Genomic DNA, 22,498 nt, shown 5'->3' with positions numbered 1-22,498 from the left:
AGAAGTAGACCCACATCAAAAGCCACAGCGATCTCATCACCAAGATCTGTGCCACGAGCTGTTCCCTTCCGCTGTGTTGTTATCACATTACTGAAACCCCACATCAGCATTTTGATGACGAATGAGGGAAGAACGTACAACGCACTTACTTCTGTGGGGATGGTGGGCGGGTTTTGTTTGTTATGTACGTTTCGCATCTTAATGCGGGTGACCTTGAACGGGACTTAGTCTCTGGCGCGGCTGCTGCAACACACGATCTCTAGTTTTACTTAGATCGTGTTGCAGAATAATTCACTTCCGGTTGCGCAATACGCGCTGATAAAGGACTGTTTGCGACCGTTGCCGTTACTTTTTGTGTAGCAGACGCATGTTTTGCAGCATGTTAGGGTAATATTTTAGAGCCTCAGTAGAATAAAATCTCAAAGTCCTTATCAGACGCAGTTTGAAGGCGATTGATATTGACTTGGCTGTGCAGTTTAATAAACAGCAATTGATTGGAGGTCCAAATGTTTTTCGTGCACTCCATCTGAACTTTACGTGTGATGTACGAATGAGGGAAGAACGTACAACGCACTTACTTCTATAATGGGGAATATGGCCCTCAAAGTACTGCGTGTTTTAAGTAAACTGTTTCAAGAAAATGGTCATTAACGTGCGCGTGTGTATACAGGGTGTTACAAAAAGGTACGGCCAAACTTTCAGGAAACATTCCTCACACACAAAGAAAGAAAATATGTTATGTGGACATGTGTCCGGAAACGCTTACTTTGCATGTTAGAGCTCATTTTATTACGTCTCTTCAAATCACATTAATCATGGAATGGAAACATACAGCAACAGAGCGTACCAGCATGACTTCAAACACTTTGTTACAGGAAATGTTCAAAATGTCCTCCGTTAGCGAGGATATATGCATCCACCCTCCGTCGCATGGAATCCCTGATGCGCTGATGCAGCCCTGGAGAATGGCGTATTGTATCACAGCCGTCCACAATACGAGCACTAGGAGTCTCTACATTTGGTATCGGGGTTGCGTAGACAAGAGCTTTCAAATGCCCCCATAAATGAAAGTCAGGAGGGTTGAGGTGGAATTGGAGGGTTGAGGTGGAATTGGTCCGCCTCTACCAATCCATCGGTCACCCAAATCTGTTGTTGAGAAGCGTACGAACACTTCGACTGAAATGCGCAGGAACCACATGTTGTGTCGTACTTGTAAAGGCACATGTTCTAGCAGCACAGGTAGAGTATCCCGTATGAAATCATGATAATGTGCTCCATTGAGCGTAGGTGGAAGAACATGGGGCCCAATCAAGACATCACCAACAATGCCTGCCCAAACGTTCACAGAAAATCTGTGCTGATGACGTGATTGCACACTTGCGTGCGGATTCTCGTCAGCTCACACATGTTGAGTGTGAAAATTTACAATTTGATCACTTTGGAATGAAGCCTCATCCGTAAAGAGAACATTTGCACTGAAATGAGGATTAACACATTGTTGGATGAACCATTCGCAGAAGTGTACCCGTGGAGGCCAATCAGCTGCTGATAGTGCCTGCACACGCTGTACATGGTACGGAAACAACTGGTTCTCCCGTAGCATTCTCCATACAGTGACGTGGTCAACGTTACCTTGTAGAGCAGCAACTTCTCTGACGCTGACATTGGGGTTATCGTCAACTGCACGAAGAATTGCCTCGTCCATTGCAGGTGTCCTCGTCGTTCTAGGTCTTCCCCAGTCGCGAGTCATAGGCTGGAATGTTCCGTGCTCCCTAAGACGCCGATCAAGTGCTTCGAACGTCTTCCTGTCGGGACACCTTCGTTCTGGAAATCTGTCTCGATACAAACGTACCGCGCCACGGCTATTGCCCCGTGCTAATCCATACATCAAATGGGCATCTGCCAACTCCCCATTTGTTGTAAACATTGCACTGACTGCAAAACCACGTTCGTGATGAACACTAACCTGTTGATGCTACGTACTGATGTGTTTGATGCTAGTACTGTAGAGCAATGAGTCGCGTGTAAACACAAGCACCGAAGTCAACATTACCTTCCTTCAGCTGGGCCAACTGGCGGTGAACCGAGGAAGTACAGTACATACTGACGAAACTAAAATGAGCTCTAACATGGAAATTAAGCGTTTCCGGACACATGTCCACATAACATCTTTTCTTTATTTGTGCGTGAGGAATGTTTCCTGAAAGTTTGGCCGTACCTTTTTGTAACACCCTGTATATGGATTCGTTAACTTTCAGACATCGATTGTACACAAATGCAGTGTTTTAGAGGTAAATCTACATGTGCATATATACTCCGCCGCACTCTTCCCCCCCCCCCTGCCCCCCAAATACCTGTTCCTGTCGCGAACAATGCGAGGAAGGAATGATTGCTGGTAGGACAACCTCTGAGCTCGAATTTCTCTAACTTTATAATTTTTCCACGAGATATACATAGGAGGAAGCAATATATTGGTTGACTCTTCTAGGAGCTCTCTGAATTTTGATAGTGAACCACGTCGTGATGCCCAACGCCTTTGTCGTAGCGTCGGCCGCTGTACCCGCTGTTCATCCATGTGATACTTCGTGCTTACTAAACAGATCTGTAACGAATACCGCTGCCCTTCTTTGGATCTTCAACGTTGCATCTAAAAGTCCTAAGAGCCCCAGAATGATGAGCATCACTCAAGTAGCGGTGTAACAAAGGTGTTGAAAGCTATCTCCTTCCTGAGTGCATAACACTTGCTGAGTATTATGGTATATTCCCTTCTTACGACTAAATTTGTGTGGTCGTTCTACTTTAAACAGCTCTGCACGAATGCTCATGGGTATGTAACGCTGCTGTTCCAGCATGGGTACTTCTCTTGTAAGATGTTATTCAATAAACGAGATCCTTGCAGTGAACTCTGTGCTCATCGACGGAAGTGTGAAGTACTGTGTTTTGTTACGGCGATGTAGAGTCGGCGCCTGACCTGAACTGTATGATGGTGTTTCCGGCGCGGCCGGTGGAGCTGACGAAGCTCATGAAGCACTGCAGCGCCAGGAAGAGGCCGAAGCTGGCGGCGCAGTCCACGGCGCATGCGCCCTCCACGGCGCGCCCGCTGCCAGGGATGCAGGTGCAGCCGCCGTACACCTGCAGAGAAGAAGTCACAAGTGTGCATCAACCACTACCCTACAGTATCAAAGCGCCCCAGACACCTGCCATCAAACGAATATGGAAATGTCACTAAGGCAGGTACCAGTGGCGCCACTCAGTTCTCTGTGTTTACTACAAGAAACTTGTTTATGCCCAGTCGGGTGAGAGCCGTTGTTACAGCTAGAGGTGGTACGTCTTTGAACTAAATTTCCCAACCTCTGGAAAGCTTTTTCAATGAAAAAGTGGTGCAAGATGTTCGAAACTTGAGGAAAATAGGCGTAAGGCGGTTGAAAATAGGGAAACACGGGTTCTATATAGTATGCACCAAGAGAGAATAAGAAGAGCGGAAGACCAAAAATGAAGTCCACCGATTAAAAAGGATGTAACGCGGGGATATAGTCTTTCGCCTCTGCTGTTCAATCTGTACGTCGAAGAAGCAATAATGGAAATAAAAGAAACGACAAAGACAGGGATTAAAATGGAAGGTGAAACGATATCGGTGTTAAGATTCGCTCTGATATCGCTATTCCCAGTTGTAATGGTTCTTTATTTGCGAAACCATTACAACCCGCCAACCCAATTTTTCGATGCTGTCGATTAACGAAAATTTTTCTATGTAATGTCTCATATTTTTCACTCTATTCAAATTTGGTTTCATTTTTATATGTATGTACAAACCAGATGGCAGTTATAAGAGTCGAGGGGTGTGAAAGGGAAGCAGTAGTTGGGAAGGGAGTGAGACAGGGTTGTAGCCTCTCCCCGATGTTATTCAATCTGTATATTGAGCAAGCAGTGAAGGAAACAACAGAAAAATTCGGAGTAGGTATTAAAATTCATGGAGAAGAAATAAAAACTTTGAGGTTTGCAGATGACATTGTAATTCTGTCAGAGACAGCAAAGGACTTGGAACAGCAGTTGAGCGGAATGGATAGTGTCTTGTAAGATGAACATCAACAAAAGCAAAACGAGGATAATGGAATGTAGTCGAATTAAGTCAGGTGATGCTGAGGGAATTAGATTAGGAAATGAGACACTTAAAGTAGTAAAGGAGTTTTGCTATTTGGGGAGCAAAATAACTGAAGATGGTCGAAGTAGAGAGGATATCAAATGTAGACTGGCAATGGCAAGGAAAGTATTTCTGAAGAAGAGAAATTTGTTAACATCGAGTATAGATTTAAGTGTCAGGAAGTCGTTTCTGGAAGTATTTGTATGGAGTGTAGCCATGTATGGAAGTGAAACATGGACGATAAATAGTTTGGACAAGAAGAGAATAGAATCTTTCGAAATGTGGTGCTACAGAAGAATGCTGAAGATTAGATGGGTAGATCACATAACTAATTAGGAAGTGTTGAATAGGATTGGGGAGAAGAGAAGTTTGTGGCACAACTTGACTAGAAGAAGGGATCGGTTGGTAGGATGTGTTCTGAGGCATCAAGGGATCACCAGTTTAATATTGGAGGGCAGTGTGGAGGGTAAAAATCGTAGAGGGAGACCAAGAGACGAATACACTAAGCAGATTCAGAAGGATGTAGGTTGCAGTAGGTGCTGGGAGACGAAGAAGCTTGCACAGGATAGAGTAGCATGGAGAGCTGCATCAAACCAGTCTCAGGACTGAAGACCACAACAACAACAACGTCGGTATTTTGAGATGTTGAAATCGATATAATATCTAGTGTAAATATCTTTGTACTTATTGTTATCTTTGATGGTGGCTTGTGACTTTTGGCGCGGAAGCGTACAGAGTATTCAAGTTTCTGTGTTGAACATGAGCAGTCTTGACTTTGTGTTGGAAATGAAAAAATGAGTCTGAGTTGTGGACAATGAAAAATGTGAGTTTTATTAAGAGCAGTAACGGCTGCGAAATTGTATGATGAAGCAAAGTTTTGAACATGCGGAAGTGTAAAACGTTTAATAAATATGAATTTCTGTGAAAAGTGAGTGTGAAGAATTTTTTTCAAGTGACCATTGTTTAAAAAATTATGATGCACATTGCAATTGAAAACATAAATCATCAAATTAATCCTGAAAGATTGTCTTCGTAAGTTCTTCCAGTCGGCGTAATTAACAACCGAGTGCATTTCGCACCAACAGCGATAGTCATGCTACCTAGACAACGATTTTAATTACGAGCCAAAGGCAGAGGGAGGTCGTCGTTGGATTGTAAAAACAAGATAAATGACATTATTGTTAATTTTCTTCAGTTTTGCCACATTAAAGACCTTTTAGTTGCGCAATAAATAGATCATACTTCGAGTGCATGACGTGATAATTTTTGAACTAATCAACTGTTAGTGGAGGTATAGTTATACAGTGAAAGTGAAGAAGAATTGCAGGATATGTTGAATGGAATGAACAATCTAATGCGTAGAGACTATGGATTGAGAGTAAATCGAAGAAAGATGGAAGTAACGAGAAGTAGTAGAAATGCGATTAGCGGTAAACTTAACATCATAATTGAAGACCGTGAAGTGAATGGACTCTGTTGCCTTGGAAGCAGAAGAATCACTGACAGGGACATAAAGACTAGCACTGGCGAAAAGGTTATGCCTGGCCAAAGAAAGTTTTCTAGTATCAAACATTGGTCTCAATTTGAGGAAGAAATTTCTGAGAATGTTTGGAGCACAGCATTGTATCGAAGTGAGACATGGACTGTGGGAACACCGCAGCAACAGAGAATCGAAGCATTTGACATGTGGAGCTACAGAAGGATCTTGAAAATTAGGTGGACTGGTGAGATAAGGAATGAGGGGTTTTTCCGCAGAATCGGCAAGATAAGTAATATACGGAAAATATTGTCAAGAAGAAGGCACAGTATCAAGTGAAGCAACTTAAATCATTTAATAACAGCAAGTCTTCTGGTCCAGACTGTATACCAATTAGGTTCCTTTCGGAATATGCTGATACATTAGCTCCATACTTAACAATCATATACAACCGTTCGCTCGACGAAAGATCCGTACCCAAAGACTGGAAAGTTGAACAGGTCACACCGGTATTCAAGAAAGGTAGTATGAGTAATCCACTAAATTACTGGCCCATATCGTTAACGTCGAAATGTAGCAGGATTTTAGAACATATATTGTGATCGAGCGTTATGAATTATCTCGAAGAAAACGGTCTATTGACACACATTCAACATTGGTTCAGGAAACATCGTTCCTGTGACACAAATAGCTCTTAATTCACACGAAGTGTTGAGTGCAAGGGATTTCACATCGATTCCGTATTTATGGATTTACGGAAGGCTTGTGACACTGTACTACACAAGCTGCTCGTAGTGAAATTGTCTGCTCATGTCATATCGTCTCAGTTTTGTGATTGGATTTGTGATTTCTTGTCAGAGAGGTCACAGTTCGTAGTAATTTACGGAAGTCATCGAGTAAAACAGAAGTGATTTCTGGCATTCCCCAAGTGTTCTAGGCCCCTTGCTGTTCCTGATCTATATAAATGATTTGGGAGACAATCTGAGCAGCCGTCTTCGGTTGTCTGCAGATGACGCTGTCGTTTATCGACTAATAAAGTCATCAGAAGATCAAAACAAACTGTAAAACGATGTAGAAAAAATATCTGAATGGTGAGAAAAGTGGCAGTTGACACTGAATAACGAAAAGTGAGAGGTCATCCACATGAGTGCCAAAAGGAACTCGTTAAACATCGATTACACGATAAATCAGCCTAATCTAAAAACCGTAAATTCAACTAAATACCTAGGTGTAACAATTACGAACAACTTAAATTGAAAGAAACACATAGAAAATGCTGTGGGAAGGCTAACCAAAGACTGCGTTTTATTGGCAGGACACTTACAAAATGTAACAGACCTACTAAGCAGACTGCCTTCACTACGCTTGTCCGTCTTATTTTAGATTACTCCTGCGTGGTGTGGGATCCTTACCAGATAGGACTGACGGAGTACATCGAAAAAATTCCAAGAAAGGCAGCACGTTAGGTAATTATGGTGAAATATGGGAGAGAGTGTCACAGAAATGATACTGGATTTGGGCTGGAAATAGTTAAAAGAAAGGCGCTTTTCGTTGCCACGGAATCTTTCCACGGAATTCCGATCACCAACTTTCTCCTCCGAATGCGATAATATTTTATTGACACCGACCTACATAGGGAGGAACGATCGCCACGATAAAATAAGGGAAATCAGAGCTCGTACGGAAAGATATAGGTGTTCATTCATTCCGCGCGCTGTATGAGATTGGAATAATAGAGAACTGTGAAGGTGGTTCGATGAACCCTCTGCCACGCATTTAAATGTGATTTTTAGATAATCTATGTAGATGTAGATGTAGATGTAGACATGTGTTAACACATCAGGGAATGAGTTCCATGGTACTGGAGCTGCAAAGGGTTGAATCTGTAGAGGAAGACACTGATAGGGATACATCCAGCAAATAATTGAGGACGTAGCTTGCAAGTGCTACTTTGTGATGAAAAGGTTGTCACACGAGATGAATTCGTGGAGGGCCACATCAGACCAGTCAAAAGACTGATGATCAAAAAAATCCCAGGAAAGAAAACTGAAAATCTATTGTATGACGATAATTTTGGCTTTCGGAAATGTAAAGGCCCCAGAGAGATAGTTCTGACGTTGCGATTGATAATATAAGCAATAGTTAAGAAAAATTAAGACACGGTCATAGGATTTGTCGAGCTGGAAAAAGAGATCGACAATGTAATGCAAGATGTTCGAAATTCTGAGCAAAACAGCAGTAAGCTAAAGGGAAAGACCGCTAATAAACAATACGTACGGAAACCAAGTCGGAAAAATAACATGAAAAGTAAGAACGAAATGTTGAGATTAGAAATGGCGTGAAGGATATAGTCTGCTGGTCAGTCTGTACATCGAAGAAGCAATGGCGGGAATAAAAGGGAGATTCAGATATTGCGTTCTGAGAGGAAGTGAAGAAGAGTTACAGGATCTGTTGAATGGAGAGAATAGTCCCATAAGCACACACTACGGATTGAGAGTAAACCGAAGAAAGATGAAAGTCACGAGAAGTAGCAGAAATGAGATTAGCGATAAATTTAACATCAGAATTGCAGACCACGAAGTGAAGGGACTCTGCTACCTTGGAAGCAGAATTACCATGATGGGGACATAAAAAGCAGGAGATAGCACAGGCAAACAGGGCATTCCTGGCCCAATAAGTCTCCTAGTATCAAACACTGTTCTTAATTTCTGAGAATGTACGTTTAGAGCATAGCATCGTACAGTGGTCAAGCAAGGACTGTGAGAAAACCAGAAACGAAGAGAATCGAAGCGTTTGAGTTGTGGTGCGATAAAAGAATGTTGATAATTAGGTGGACTGATAAGATAAGGAATGAGGAGGTTCTCCGAAGAATGAGCGAAGAAACGAACATATGTAAAACACTGGTAAATAGAAGTAACAGGACGATGGAGCATGTGTTAAGACATCAGGGGATTACCTCCATGCTACTAGAGGGAGCTGTAAAGAGTAAAAACTGTAGGGTAGATATTGGAATACATCCAACAAGTAATAGCGGAAGTGGGATACAAGTGCTTCTCTGCGATAAAGAGGTTAGCACAAGAGAGGAATTCCATGGCGGGCCGCATCGAATCAATCAGAAAAGTGATGACTGAAAAATCCTACAAATTTAATCGACTATGTTTCATCTATAATGTATATACGCAAGAAGTAATGTTTCCCTCCTGGTGTTGCAATTTGAAGTCCAGCGTTCTATATTCTCTTGGAACGCTAGTAAAAATGTCAGTAATAATAGATAATCAGCAGTGTATTCATGGTACACTGCATTAAAGAGAACGATTTTTCATCACAGCGACAGTCCCTGTAGATAATATCCACATCATGTTGAAATTTAGGTTTTCAATTTAATTTTTAAATCCAGACGTTCTTGGGGACATTTTTTTTAAATTTGCTGTGCAGGCGTTAAGGTAAGCGCTATCTAAGTGCGGACTTTACATATGTCTTAATATGTACTATTTGCTGATTGCAGTGTAAGTTGTTTGCAGCTCAATCTTCGGACTGTGAAATTCCCTCATGACAGATTTACTTACGTCATACATGTATTATTATATATTATATGCATCCTGTACCTTATTACACAGCTGACACATCTGATCGTTAAATCTGGAGATGAGATGGATAGTTGTTTGGCCAGATACCAGATTCCGGATATGAGGTCATCCTATTAGCCAGGTAGCCGGATTGGGCAGTTTCGGGTAAATCCGGGTATCGTCGCTCATGAGAATCATCACATAAAAACTGACTTTACTGATTTGTTGCAGGCTGTGAGTTGTTATTTCAGGTTACTACTGAAAGTAATTTAATTGTAAGGTAAATTACGAAAAGTGTCGTTTAGGAATATTTTGAGATATACAGTGATAATAATATTGCCATTAGTTCTGCATAGCTCAAATTTCTCGTGGCGGAGAAGGGAAAGGAAAGAGGTATGTACCATGCCTTATTTTGTCTTTTATTACACTTGATCGACAACGGATTTGTCCATAGATACAATAATACCGTTCAATACGTGCATATTTATCGAATACTCGGTTAAATTAAAATTTTTTAGGATGCACAAATGTTTTTGCCAAACGAAGTTATATAAAAATATTTAAACTAACAAGAAATCCCTAATCTACCTTAAACCCAATGAAATATTTTGTTTTTTTAATAGGTTTTTAAGTCTTGAAAAATAATTTGAAACGAAACATCCAGATACGAGGCGCTTCGGAAAGTAAGGTTCTATTAGGCGCGAAATGGAAACCACTATAAAAATCCGATGGCACTCTTCATGGATCTATTGGGCAGTGTCTTTAGTGTGCCTGTCGATCGCTTCACTTCGGTCTTTTCGGTTCAGAGCGCAAATTGATCACGTAGAACTGCCTAAAACAACAGTGTCTCCCGCCAAGTATGTCGATCTGGTGAGAGATTTCGCCTGAAGCTATGCAGCCCACATAACATAAATGTCATGCATTTCTTTCTTGAAGACAATTTTCAGCTGCATTCTGCAGGGGCAATGAAGACGCTCCTGCAGCGTTTTCGATGGGAAGTGTTTGATCATCCACAATACAGCCCTTAATCGGCTCCCTCCGATGTTCATATCTGCTCAATGAACCGCTGGCTACGAAGACAACATTTTGGCACAAACAACGAAAGGCATACCAGCGTAGAGAATTGGCGGAAAGCACACGCGGCTGCTTTCTGTGAGGAGGGTACTGGAAAGTGTGTAAAACGCCACGACAAATCTCTAAGTCGGAACGGTGACTATTCGTAGAGGTAGCTTGAACATGTGGCTAACTGTTGCGAATAAAAAATTTTTGATTTTCATTATGGTTCTCATTTCTCGACCGATCGGATCTTACTTTGCGAATAGCCCTTGTAAATTCCAAGCAGTTGGCAAAGGTACAGCCGCTGCGTGCATGCATCTTCTTTAGCCTTCCCCAGTAGAAGTTCCTCTTCAACATCGACAACAAAGCAGTTCACTATGTTAGAATCGTTTGAAATATTACTGCTTTAGTATGTAAACAATGCAATAGACAACGAGCACTATCTGTCGCAGATAGAACTTGATCTGCAAGTCTCCTAGAACAAGCTTTAACCCGCTGTAAAATGCCAAACCGTCCTGACATGTACCACAGATTTTATGAAAAAATCAAATGAAATATTTCATGTTCTCTAACGGCTTCTCTAACCTCTAATACATTGACCTCTTTGCATAACATTGCTAGCTTCCTGAGTTTCAGAGCTTACCTGTCTCTCAAATTTCAGCTGGAAAACGGAGTTCTCGCGCTGGAGACTTTTTTAGGTTCAGGCTTAAGACAATATAGGAAGGGAGTTTAATACCATTGCAGATGGCTGGGATATCGACAAAATCAAATAATATTTATCTATTCATGAGAGTGACGCTTACATGGTATAACGCACGGGAGCTGCTAAGTTTGATTCTGCTAGATGGTTCATCCATTCGCGTCAGAGCTTGTAACCGAGTCATTGTTGTTGCAGCCCGAAGTAGGAGGAATGGTCGCTACTGATTGATGTCTGTTAACCACTTCAGTCATTCGAGCTTAGCTCAAGTAAAGCTGTTGGTTATTCAAAGGGAGCTAAATGTACCAGAACAACAGTTCGTGCAAGATAGCACGAGGTATAATTCCACCTTTTATTTGGTAGCGTGTCTGTTGGAACTGAAACTGTCTGCGTTGCTCTGTTTCTGTATGTGGATGATCACTATATGCTTACTAATTTCATTCAGATTTGATGGAATAATGCGTTAAGCTTTTGAAGTCCTTTGAGAAAATAAGACAAATAAGTTGTGGTCTCTTCTGTATATCCAAAGTAATATCATATGTATTACGGGCGTAAAGTCAAGTACCAGCACGCCAGTCGGGAACGAGAGAGCAAAAAGGGCTCTGAAGAAGACGTCAGCCAATTACATGCTGATCGACCCCTCTCCAGGACGACAACGCGACAGCAACGGCCTCTATGCGAAGAGAATTTAAGCTCCGCGTTCGACTGGTCACGGCCCAGTTCTACAGTACCTTGAAGGGTAGCAACTAGATAGAGCGTCAAAGCTCATTAATTTCCTCGTACATTCTATGTAGCTCAACCTGGAATTGTTATACTGAAGAGCTTTCTTATTTTGCATGTCGCCCTTTGCTTGCGACACATCTATGTATTTCTCAAAGTTGTTGTTGTTGTTGTGGTCTTCAGTCCTGGGACTGGTTTGATGCAGCCCTCCATGCTACTCTATCCTGTGCAAGCTTCTTCATCTCCCAGTACTTACTGCAACCTACGTCCTTCTGAATCTGCTTAGTGTATTCATCTCTTGGTCTCCCTCTACGATTTTTACCCTCCACACTGCCCTCCAATGCTAAATTTGTGATCCCTTGATGCCTCAGAACATGTCCTACCAACCGGTCTCTTCTTCTTGTCATGTTATGCCACAAACTCCTCTTCTCCCCAATTCTATTCAATACCTCCTCATTAGTTATGTGATCTACCCATCTAATCTTCAGCATTCTTCTGTAGCACCACATTTCGAAAGCTTCTATTCTCTTCTTGTCCAAACTACTTATCGTCCATGTTTCACTTCCATACAAATACTTTCAGAAACGACTTCCTGACACTTAAATCTGTACTCGATGTTAACAAATTTCTCTTCTTGAGGAACGCTTTTCTTTCCATTGCCAGACTACATTTGATATCCTCTCTACTTCGACCATCATCAGTTATTTTGCTCCCCAAATAGCAAAACTCCTTTGGTACTTTAAGTGTCTCATTTCCTAATCTAATTCCCTCAGCATCACCTGACTAATTCGACACAGTCCATTATCCTCGTAAAATGTTAAGTATTATCATTTACTTTTCGTAATAAAATTCTTTAATACGATTTGCTTGAATTGTTGTGTACCTGTACGAGAAATCAGGTTTCCTAGACACCCCTTATTCGACGACTAGGTAAGATTCAACAATACTTTCGGCATTTAAGTATTTAGATAAGGATGAGACTGCACAAAGAATCCTGGTTACACATGGTAGCCTCTTTGGAAGTTGAATTATAATGTCGTTTCACCTCCTTAAATGAAGATCGAAATTACTTGATTGCAGCCTCGCTAGACCCAAGATGTAAGAAGGACGGTTTGGTGACTTTTAAAGCTGAGAGAGTTCGACAGACGATGCTACTGGAATATTATGAATTATTTACTATCAACAGCAATACATTTCCAACGCCTGCTAAAAAAAAGTATAGGAGAGGAGCGTGTATCAGCTGTGACCCACGAAGCTCGCGACATGTTTTGGGACCGCTTTAACAAGCTAAAATAAGTCAGCCTGACGATCAGGAATCAAAGCGACAGAAAGCGAACTTGACTGTTATTTAAAGTCAGTACGAATAGATCACAATCGCAATCTTTTTATTTTGTGGTCAGATTATCTTTCAGCACCTTCCAGCAGTGTATATAGCGAAAGCCTGTTTTCTAAAAGTGACGTTTTTCACGAAGACAATCGAAATCACGCATTATCTCCTAATTCAGAGTATTTGGTGTTCATTTACCACAATTTTTCTAGTTCAGAACGATTACTAATTCATATTTTTTAAAATTATCAATACATGGATTTTTGATTTGAAAGCGTTGTTGTCCGACTACAGATTCTGTGGCCTTCAGCCTCATAGCACAGAATTCAGAAATAGTTTAAATAAAATTCCCCTAGAAAAATTTATTATTTCAGTACACTCTAATGTCTATTCTGAAAGTAATGAGCTAATTAGTTTTATTGGAAATGCATCCTATTAAAAGTTATGAACAATGATGTATATTGTGCAATACATATTAAGTAAAATTCGAATGAGCTTATAGATCGAAATCAGTTATAAGACTGCATCCAAAAGAAAGCCTAAATTTTACTGATTCCAGCAAAGTGTTTAAATTAACCTAAAGTCTATTAGTTAAATAGATATTAAGACTTGAAATCTGTAGCCTGAATGACTTTCAGTGACAATTGTGACCAAACTACTGAATAATTCCGAGATCTGTTTTGATACTTTTGCTACCTATATTTTTCTACGTAACATGACTCCAGTCTCAACTTGTAAGTGCATTAATTAAGAATTAAGTAAATATGAATAAGTAAAACTTATTGTTCAAGAGGGCTGCCATGGTTATAAGTCGGCAATTCCCACTGCCGATGCATAAGTAAGTTCGGCGTATTTAAATTGATACAGCTCACTCATGTTATTTAAGTAATAAAACCCAATAGTTAACTACAAAACCAATTAGAAAGGATAATTTTAATCCTGGGAAATTATAAACTATAATATATTAACAGAAATAGTCAAATATTCAAGCACTCGTCTATATAAGGTCCGAGCTGATGCAGTTCTCAGTTAGTTCTCGGTCAGATTCTCATGTAGTAAAAGAGCGGCAAGTCGGTGCCGGAATGTGATGTGATAATACTTGAAACAGAAGCGTAACTTTTCCGGTCGGTACCAAGAAAGTGTAATTGTATTCGGCTTTGAACATTTAACGCGTATTGTGAACATTGTTAAAGACTGGAAGTTTCTGACCTACCTAATGTGACGATTATTAAGTGTAAGAGGCCTGGTCATGTGAATATTGTGTGTGTGAGTGATAACAAAATAAATCGCACAGTGGTTGTCATAAGTGTTCAACAATGAATACGGTCTTGACTTTTGATTTTGGAAAACATAATCTAGGATCCTGGCTTCTTAATTGCAGTGTGATTTAGGTGAGATGGACGCAGCTACCGAGAAGACAATATTGAATAAGCAAAGCAAGGTAGGTCAGGAACACTGGGCACTATCTACTGGGTGAGGAAATGTTTCACTACATGCGGTTGTGACGTGAACGTAAAGTGGCACTAATACAAGGATTCAGCCTGGCACGTTACAAGTGGGTCAGAGCAACAGGCTAGAGTAACTAACAGCGATTACGAATATGTTATTGAAAGAGAGAAGCAGAAGAAGGTTTCAATAATATCGTGCTGGAAGAGTGTAGTGCATTCTCCGCCCACCAGACGCACCGTGGTGCTTCCGTTGATGAAGCTGCTGTCGCAGCCGGCGTGGCAGGCCGAGTAGAAGGTGGCGCCGCCGCCCTCTGCACACACCGGCGCGTACTTCACGTGCGGACCGCAACCGCAGTCCGCGTTGCACTCCAACGTCATATTCCACCTGCCGCCAGATACACAGTGTTGGCGTTACCACGGTGAAACAGTGCTGACACAAAATTATGTCTCTTCAACCAAAAGATGCAAGAAAATTCATTAAATTAAAGTACTACAATACTGGTCGTTAAAATTTCTGCACCAAGAAGAATGGAGATGATAAACGGGTATTCATTGGACAAATATATTATACTGGAACTGCCGCGTTATTACATTTTCACGCAATTTGGGTGCATAGATCCTGAGAAATCAGTACCCAGAACAACCACCTCTGGCCGTAGTAACGGCCTTGATACCCTGGGCATTGGGCCAAACAGAGCTTGGATGGCGTGTACAGGTACAGCTGCCCATGCAACCTCAACGCGATACCACAGTTCATCAAGAGTAGTCACTGGCGTATTGTGACGAGCCAGTTGCTCGGCCACCATTGACCACACGTTTTCAATGCCCAGGGCAGCAGTCGAACATTTTCTGTATCCAGAAAGGCCCGTACAGGACCTGCAACATGCGGTCGTGCATTATCCTGCTGAAATGTAGGGTTTCGCAGGGATCGAATGAAGGGTAGAGCCACGGGGCGTAACACATCTAAAATGTAACGTCCACTGTGCAAAGTGGCGTCAGTGCGAACAAGAGGTGACCGAGACGTGTAACCAGTCGCACCCCATACCATTACGCCGGGTGATTCGCCAGTATGCCGATGACGAATACACGCTTCGAATGTGCGTTCACCGCCGTGTCGACAAACACGGATTCGACCATCATGGTGCTGTAAACAGAACCTGGATTCATCCGAAAAAATGCCGTTTTGCCATTCGTGTACCCAGGTTCCTCTTTGAGTACACCATCGCAGGCGCTACGGTCTGTGAGCAGGGTCAAGGGTAACCGCAGCCATGGTCTCTGAGCTGATAGTACATGCTGCTGCAAACGTCGTCGAACTGTTCGTGCAGATGGTTGTTGTCTTGCAAACGTTCCCCATCTGTTGACTCATGGATGGAGACGTGGCTGCACGATCCGTCACAGCCATGAGGATAAGATACTTTTCATCTCGACTGCTAGTGATACGAGGCCGTTGGGATCCAGCACGGCGTTCCGTATTTCCCTCCTGAACTCACCGATTCCATATACTGCTAACAGTCATTGGATATCGAGCAAAGCGAGCAGCAATCTCGCGATACGATAAACCGCAATCGTGATAGGCTACAATCCGACCTTTATCAAAGTCGGAAACGTGATGGTACGCATTTCTCCTCCTTAAACGAGGCATCACAACAACGTTTCACCAGGCAACGCCGGTCAACTGCTGTTTGTGTATGAGAATTCGGTTGTAAACTTTCCTCATATCAGCACGTTGTAGGTGTCACCACCGGCGCCAACCTTGTGTGAATGCTCTGAAAATCTAATCATTTGCATATCACAGCATTTCTTCCTGTCGGTTAAATTTCGCGTGTGTAGCACGTCATCTTCGTGGTGTAGCAAATTTAAAGGCCAGTAGTGTATATGTATATTTCTAAACAGCAGTTGGTGGTTTGCCTCATTTATTTTCTTTGCACGTTTTTACAGACCAGAAGGTAAGTCACAAGTTGGAGTTTCAGAGAAAGCTACTGTGGTGTCACCGCCAGACACCACATTTGCTAGGTGGTAGCTTTAAATCGGCCGCGGTCCATTAGTACATGTCGGACCCGCGTTGCCACTGCCAGTAATTGCAGACCGAGCGCCACCACACGGCAGGTCTTGAGAGACTTACTAGCACTCGGCCCCAGTTGTACGACGACTTTGCTAGCGACTACACTGACGAAGCCTTTCTCTCATTTGCCGAGAGATAATTAGAATAGCCTTCCGCTAAGTCCATGGCTACGACCTAGCAAGGCGCCATTAACCATTTCTAGAGAGAGTCTCACTTGTATCATCAAGAATGCTGTATACAAATGATGGATTAAAGTTAAGTATTCCAGGAGCTACGTACTTTTCTTTATAGCATTCATTACGTATCCTGTTCCAGATCTCACGCCAGTCTGCGTTAGATTATAGCGTGCATTTCGGCCTCCTCTAACTACAAGGTGTTGGCACATCTGCCAACACATCAGCTACCATTTAATCATTCCACACATGTATATGGAATGTGACTGCTTTGTGTCTTTGAATTCTTAGATTTCTAAACAGAAACGTTAGGCTTGCAAACTGGACCAAGCATGCGAACTGTGGCTACCGGACAGTTTATTTGCACGTGTTTAACGTTAGTTGGCATACATAACACAACGTAGTAATCTCATGTAATTAAGTCTGGTGTCTACTTAGGTCCATTGTTTTTACGTTACCCAAAGTAAGCTACTCCTCTTCCTATAGCGTTATTGTATGGTTTTAGGGGTCTAAACTTCGTGCAGAAGAGAGCGTTTCATTCAGGATGTGTTTCAGAATATATTCTTGCATGTAATCCTAAGTTGTGAAGAAGACAGGAGGCTTATAACATTATTAACTCAGATTCACGTGGAATTTTATGTTGTTTTTGTGTTTAACTACTGTATGGATAAGATAGCAGAAGAAGAATTGGTATGCCACAAAATAACCTATGCCTTTTGTAATGCAGCAAGTATTCTGTAAGATGCAAAACTACTTACTGCTAACAGTTGCTGTTTATTTTCCATTCCTATGCTGTTTATATTGTAAATAAGATTTTAACACAATATTTGCCTGCACAGATCACCATAGGGAGATGTATGTGCGAAGTAGATTTCCAAACGTAAAATATCCACTATGTCGTGTGCAGATCTCAACTTCAGAGTTAAGGAATGACGGCAGTGCTATTTTAACAGATCATTTATACATACATCCAGCGTATAAAAAAAAAGTTCACCACAGGATCACCTTCACCACAATGTAATGTATTGTCATTTACTTTTCGTAATAAAATTCATTAATACGATTTGCTTGAATTGTTGTCTAGCGAAACGAGAAAGCAGGTTTCCTAGACACCCCTTATTCGACGACTAGGTAAGATTCAGCAATATGTTCGGCATTTAAGAATATTAAACATGTAAATTAATGTTTTATAATTAAATTTAATAATAAAATAATTGTACAAACGGTAGGAGAGCGGTGGTCTACGAAGCTTCCTAGTCATTTCCGAAGGAACCATATTGTCCACACCTTGTGCTATCAGCTCAACTTGAACAGCTTACAATGTTGGTCACCATAGATCACTTTTAAATTGCATTTTGTAAAAGTCATTTTATCTCTAGAGCTGACAAAGTAAGACATAGTTTATCTTACTTTCAAACAATCATCATTTACTAACAAGTATTAGTTAGACATTTCATTTTTCTTAATGTGTTACCCTACAATTACGATCCATCGAAGAAAGATTGGCAGACTAGTTCACATAGTGAGGGTACTGATACACCGGATACCGAACTGCAAGTATCGTCCACGTAAATAAGGATAAACACTGTTGAGGAAAACAGATAGGAGTACATCCAGTGCATAATTGAGGACGTAGGTTGGTGCTACGCTGAGATGAAGAGTTTGGCACAGGTGAGGAATTTATGGCAGGTCACATTAAACGAGTCAGTAGATCGATGACTAAAAAAAGAGTAATTCCGCTCAGGGACATCTGACATGGCGACACAGTAGTGACATCGCATGCAGCTGAGGAGAGGTTGTTTGCGTTTTAACGCAGGTGGTTAGCGTATAGCTCTGACCTCTCAGCCAAATTCCAATGGTGTAATTATTCATATCGATATGAACTTGCGAAATGCAGAGCTGCATAATGCCATAGCTACACAAAAACGTAAATTCTTTAGTGACTGGTATGTTAAAAAGTTCCAATACAAGCAAATTAAAGGACTCTTAGAACTGAGCGTCTCTAACTGTTAATATCAGAGTCATAGGTCTCACTCATTAAATACTGCCAACATAATTTGAACATTTATCGAGTGTGAAATTTCGTCATTTATTTTATGACGTAGAATATTCTTCTCACCCCCTCAGACCAAAATGTTTCGGAACTGGACTAATGAAAAGTAGAGAACAGTTAAGGTGATAATTTTAACGCTTCTGGTGTTCTACCTCGTCTTCCCCACATGGAACTGTCTGAAAATCTTTCTTCGGGATGTTATTCAACTCTCATGTCACACTGGCTTGAATGTCGGTTATGTCGTCAAAGCGTTGACCCTTCATGTGAATTGCTGCACTTAATTGTTTAGTGATAGGTTCGCATTGATAATACCAAATCTCGTCACCCATGACGATTTTTTTCAGAAAAAAATTGTCTGCGTTTTACATTTCATTCAAGTCGCAGCAGGCACCTATCCGTCGTTATTTTTGTTCTGGAGTCCAGGTTCGAGGGGCAAACTTTGAATACACTTTTCGATTCTTCAAAAATTTCTAAAGAATGTGTTGAATGATTTAGAGACGTTGCCCCATAGCGATTTGAAACACAACTACATCAGCACACTACGGTCGCACGTCCACTACTGAACACTGCCTCCTCACAACTAACTGGGCGAATCCACATCTGTTGTTTACAGATGTTGGTGCAAACTGCCACCGTGGTTACTGCGCTGACGTCACTTGTATACCAAGCATAAAAACGGTCTCGGAATGTACGATGTAAACCGTTGGCAGAATATCAAAGAGAGAACAAAACTGCGGTTGATTGAAAGGCAGGCACTTCAGTAGTAAGGTTTTTAACAATCGATTGGTCAGTCGATTGTTTTTTCATTCAGTCAAGTTTTTCAGTCGAATGATACCAGTCTCTGTGGCCATGTCAGCTGCAGGAATGTTTTCACTCATACACCGGGTTTAAGTGGTTTCACTCATTGCGAGACAGCCGACTGAAACAAGTCTCCATCCGTTTCAGCCGTACTATGAATGCTTCCACTTGCTTCCGGGTTTGAGTGATTTTTTTTACACAGCTTTCCAGCCTTTTCGGTTATACATGAATCATGACTAGGATTGGCAACTTTTTATAGACAAATAAAATATCTTATGTCAAGGAGAAGTGAATAAAACGTATATTCTTACAAATAAAGTATTTTAAAAATGTTTATTTATTTACACATTTTCGTCCCTTTGGCATTGAATATCAATTTTTAGTTAGTTTTAAAAGTTTATTATCTGATGCTCCCCTGTAAATTTATATTTTGAACATTTTTGAGGTCTGTTTCTTGTCTGTTTCTTCGGTACAAATTTTGCAAAGGATTTTAAATTAACTTCCCGATAAGCTAGGCACTTTGCTAAAGACTTAAAATTTGAACTTGGCTCAGATCTGGATGACAGTGCAATATTAACTCGCTTTCTTTTCTGGTGTGTGGTGGAGAATAGTTGATGTACCACTGCTAGTTCCCCTCCCCCCCTTTCCAGTCGCAATGTTCCGCATTTAATGACGATTGTTGCTAAGCTCGATACTCTCAAATTTTTACATTCGCCGACTTTTCGAAAGGTATACGTAGCAGGGAGCAATATATTGGTTGAATCAGTTGAAGAGAAACTGAAATAACTCTGAAATTTACCACATTTCTCTGTTTTTATCTCATGAGAATGTTTGAAATAAACTGAAAAATTTTACATTCAAGACTAAAAAGCAGAAAATAACCATTTAAATATAAAACTTTTTAGCATTACACCTTTTCAAAACGGACATAAGTATAATAAACAATCTCTGCTACCTCCTTACAGCTACTAACGCCATACAGATAGTCCTGAAAAATTGTGGTAGGAAATCCTGGGGCTCATGAAGAGAGTAACTGTGGTTGAGAAAAATCGCAGAACAGTTCCTATCATTGTAAGTTGAATAAAATTGTTAGTGACTTAGGTGCACAATTCATGCATCAGTTACCTGTGGAACGCGTCCCACGTTTCTCGTTTTAAATTTTACAAGTATTGTCATAGCTATTAAAAATTTACAAGCCCAAAGTTTCAGATCTATCTGTATAGCGTTAGGAATCCATATGGTGCTTGTAGAAATTATGTAATGCATTTTAATCCGCTTCAAAAACGTGCGACATTAAAAAGATTTTACTTAAATAATTATCTTTAATTTAAATTTATTGAAGCTCTGTCTCTCTCTTCCCGCCTGTTAGCACCCAACATCGATAATTCGTTTTCGTTAAATACTGAGATGACGATACGGTACAATTTTTCTTTTTATTGGGGCTTGGTCTGTTGCACTTTAAGTTCATACTGCCACTTGTGAGATGTATGTTTTCGCGAAAAACATTTGTTCTCATTCGTCAATTGACTTTTAATTATTTTGCTTGATATAGTTTCGTAATACGAGTCATCCTTGCAGATTTGTATATCGCACTGAATTTATCTTGAGGATCACGTCTTACTCAGTCATACCATTTCCCCCATTCATACACACTAAGCTGATCCATATATGCATATATTTATGTAAGAGTTAAGATGGCTTTGTTTTCATCGAACTTTCGGTACATCAGAATCAATTTCAGTATTTTCTGCTTCCATTTAAATAAACAAATTTAAGCGGTACAGATGAACAAAAACATTTATAAATTTCAAACTTTGCACCTTCTTACAACGATCGAAACACAATGATCTTGATGATACTACCCAAGGTTAACTCTAAAGGTAGCCTTATTCGTGTTGAAATGAGTCTGCACAATAGTGTTAATATGTAGATATGTTTTTCATATGGTAAGCGTTTGTATATCGTGTAAATAAGGCTGAAACAGTTAATTAGCTCAGCTTTCGCCTATATGACTGTGGAGAAACCGTGTAAAAACTGCTGGTTGACAAAAGTCATTCGAAGCGATGGGGAATCAGAGACGGCACTTGCCTTCCCAAGTCTGGTACAAATCGGGCAGACACTCTTTTAATGTAATATCTTAAAACTGCTCAATTGAATTACATCATATCGTCTTGTACCCACGATCAAATAAACTGCGAGCATGCTCGCTCAACGTTAGTATGAACACAAATATATTTCGCTTAATTAGCTCAGGGGAAAGATATAATTTTGCAACATTGGTTTTCCCTGGTTTGGTCCTAGTTTTGAGAGGAATCAGAGGTGTTATGGAGGGGTTTTTATACAACTGTCGCGGTGAACCGGGACTTTTTTCGTGTCTGGGGAAATTCAGTTGATTGGAAATAAATACACTGTAATAAACCTCAGTCAGAAATCATTAAATGAGGTCCAAGCCGTAGGTCTATTAAAATGCAGAGGCAAGCACGTTTAGACGCTCTCATATACAAAAAGAGGATGTTACAGGACGATCTTTAGAAGTGACTTTTCAGGTTTTCCCGACAGATCCATTGTAAATACGCTTCTCGGGTTTGCCTCCGGGACATATTGTGTAAATCCCACAATATTTCACCGATGCAACAGCTCGACTTCTTTAGGTGCTGGTAGTTGCTGCTGTCTCTGCTGCAAGACACAACTGACGATAATCGAGTGGCGGCGTCGAAATTTATCCGACCAGTAGCAGGCAATACGCACGTGTGGAAAGATGCTCGCAGTTGGAGGAAAGCGGCGCTCGTGGTGACCCTGCTGGGAACCGCAGAAGGGCCTTCTACCACTGCGCTTTTGGCAACGACTGTGCTGTCGGGCGCTCCTGCATTTAAACATTGATTTAAACCTCAGCAGTGTGTTGCGTCGGATTATGAATCGGAAGTTCTTGTTTTCCCTGTTTTGATTTAATGACAGCCAGTGCTGGATTCCAGGTGGCGCT

At 41.0% G+C, this 22,498-nt stretch overlaps 1 protein-coding gene across 1 annotated transcript in view; it reads right to left on the bottom strand.

The window, feature by feature from the left end:
• The window catches only part of LOC126162901 (solute carrier organic anion transporter family member 74D-like), a 209,376-nt gene that overhangs the window by 30,843 nt on the left and 156,035 nt on the right, over positions 1 to 22,498 (bottom strand). The window contains exons 10-11 of the mRNA XM_049919713.1: positions 14,670 to 14,817; positions 2,972 to 3,132 (exon numbers count right to left, since the gene is read on the bottom strand). Of these exons, the coding sequence (XP_049775670.1) occupies positions 2,972 to 3,132; positions 14,670 to 14,817 (309 nt within the window). The remainder of the gene's footprint in view (positions 1 to 2,971; positions 3,133 to 14,669; positions 14,818 to 22,498) is intronic.

The sequence above is a fragment of the Schistocerca cancellata genome, chromosome 1 (assembly GCF_023864275.1).
Source record: "Schistocerca cancellata isolate TAMUIC-IGC-003103 chromosome 1, iqSchCanc2.1, whole genome shotgun sequence".
NCBI lineage: Eukaryota > Metazoa > Arthropoda > Insecta > Orthoptera > Acrididae > Schistocerca > Schistocerca cancellata.
Note: the sequence above shows the minus strand (reverse complement) of the source record. Positions and strands in the feature narration are given on the sequence as shown.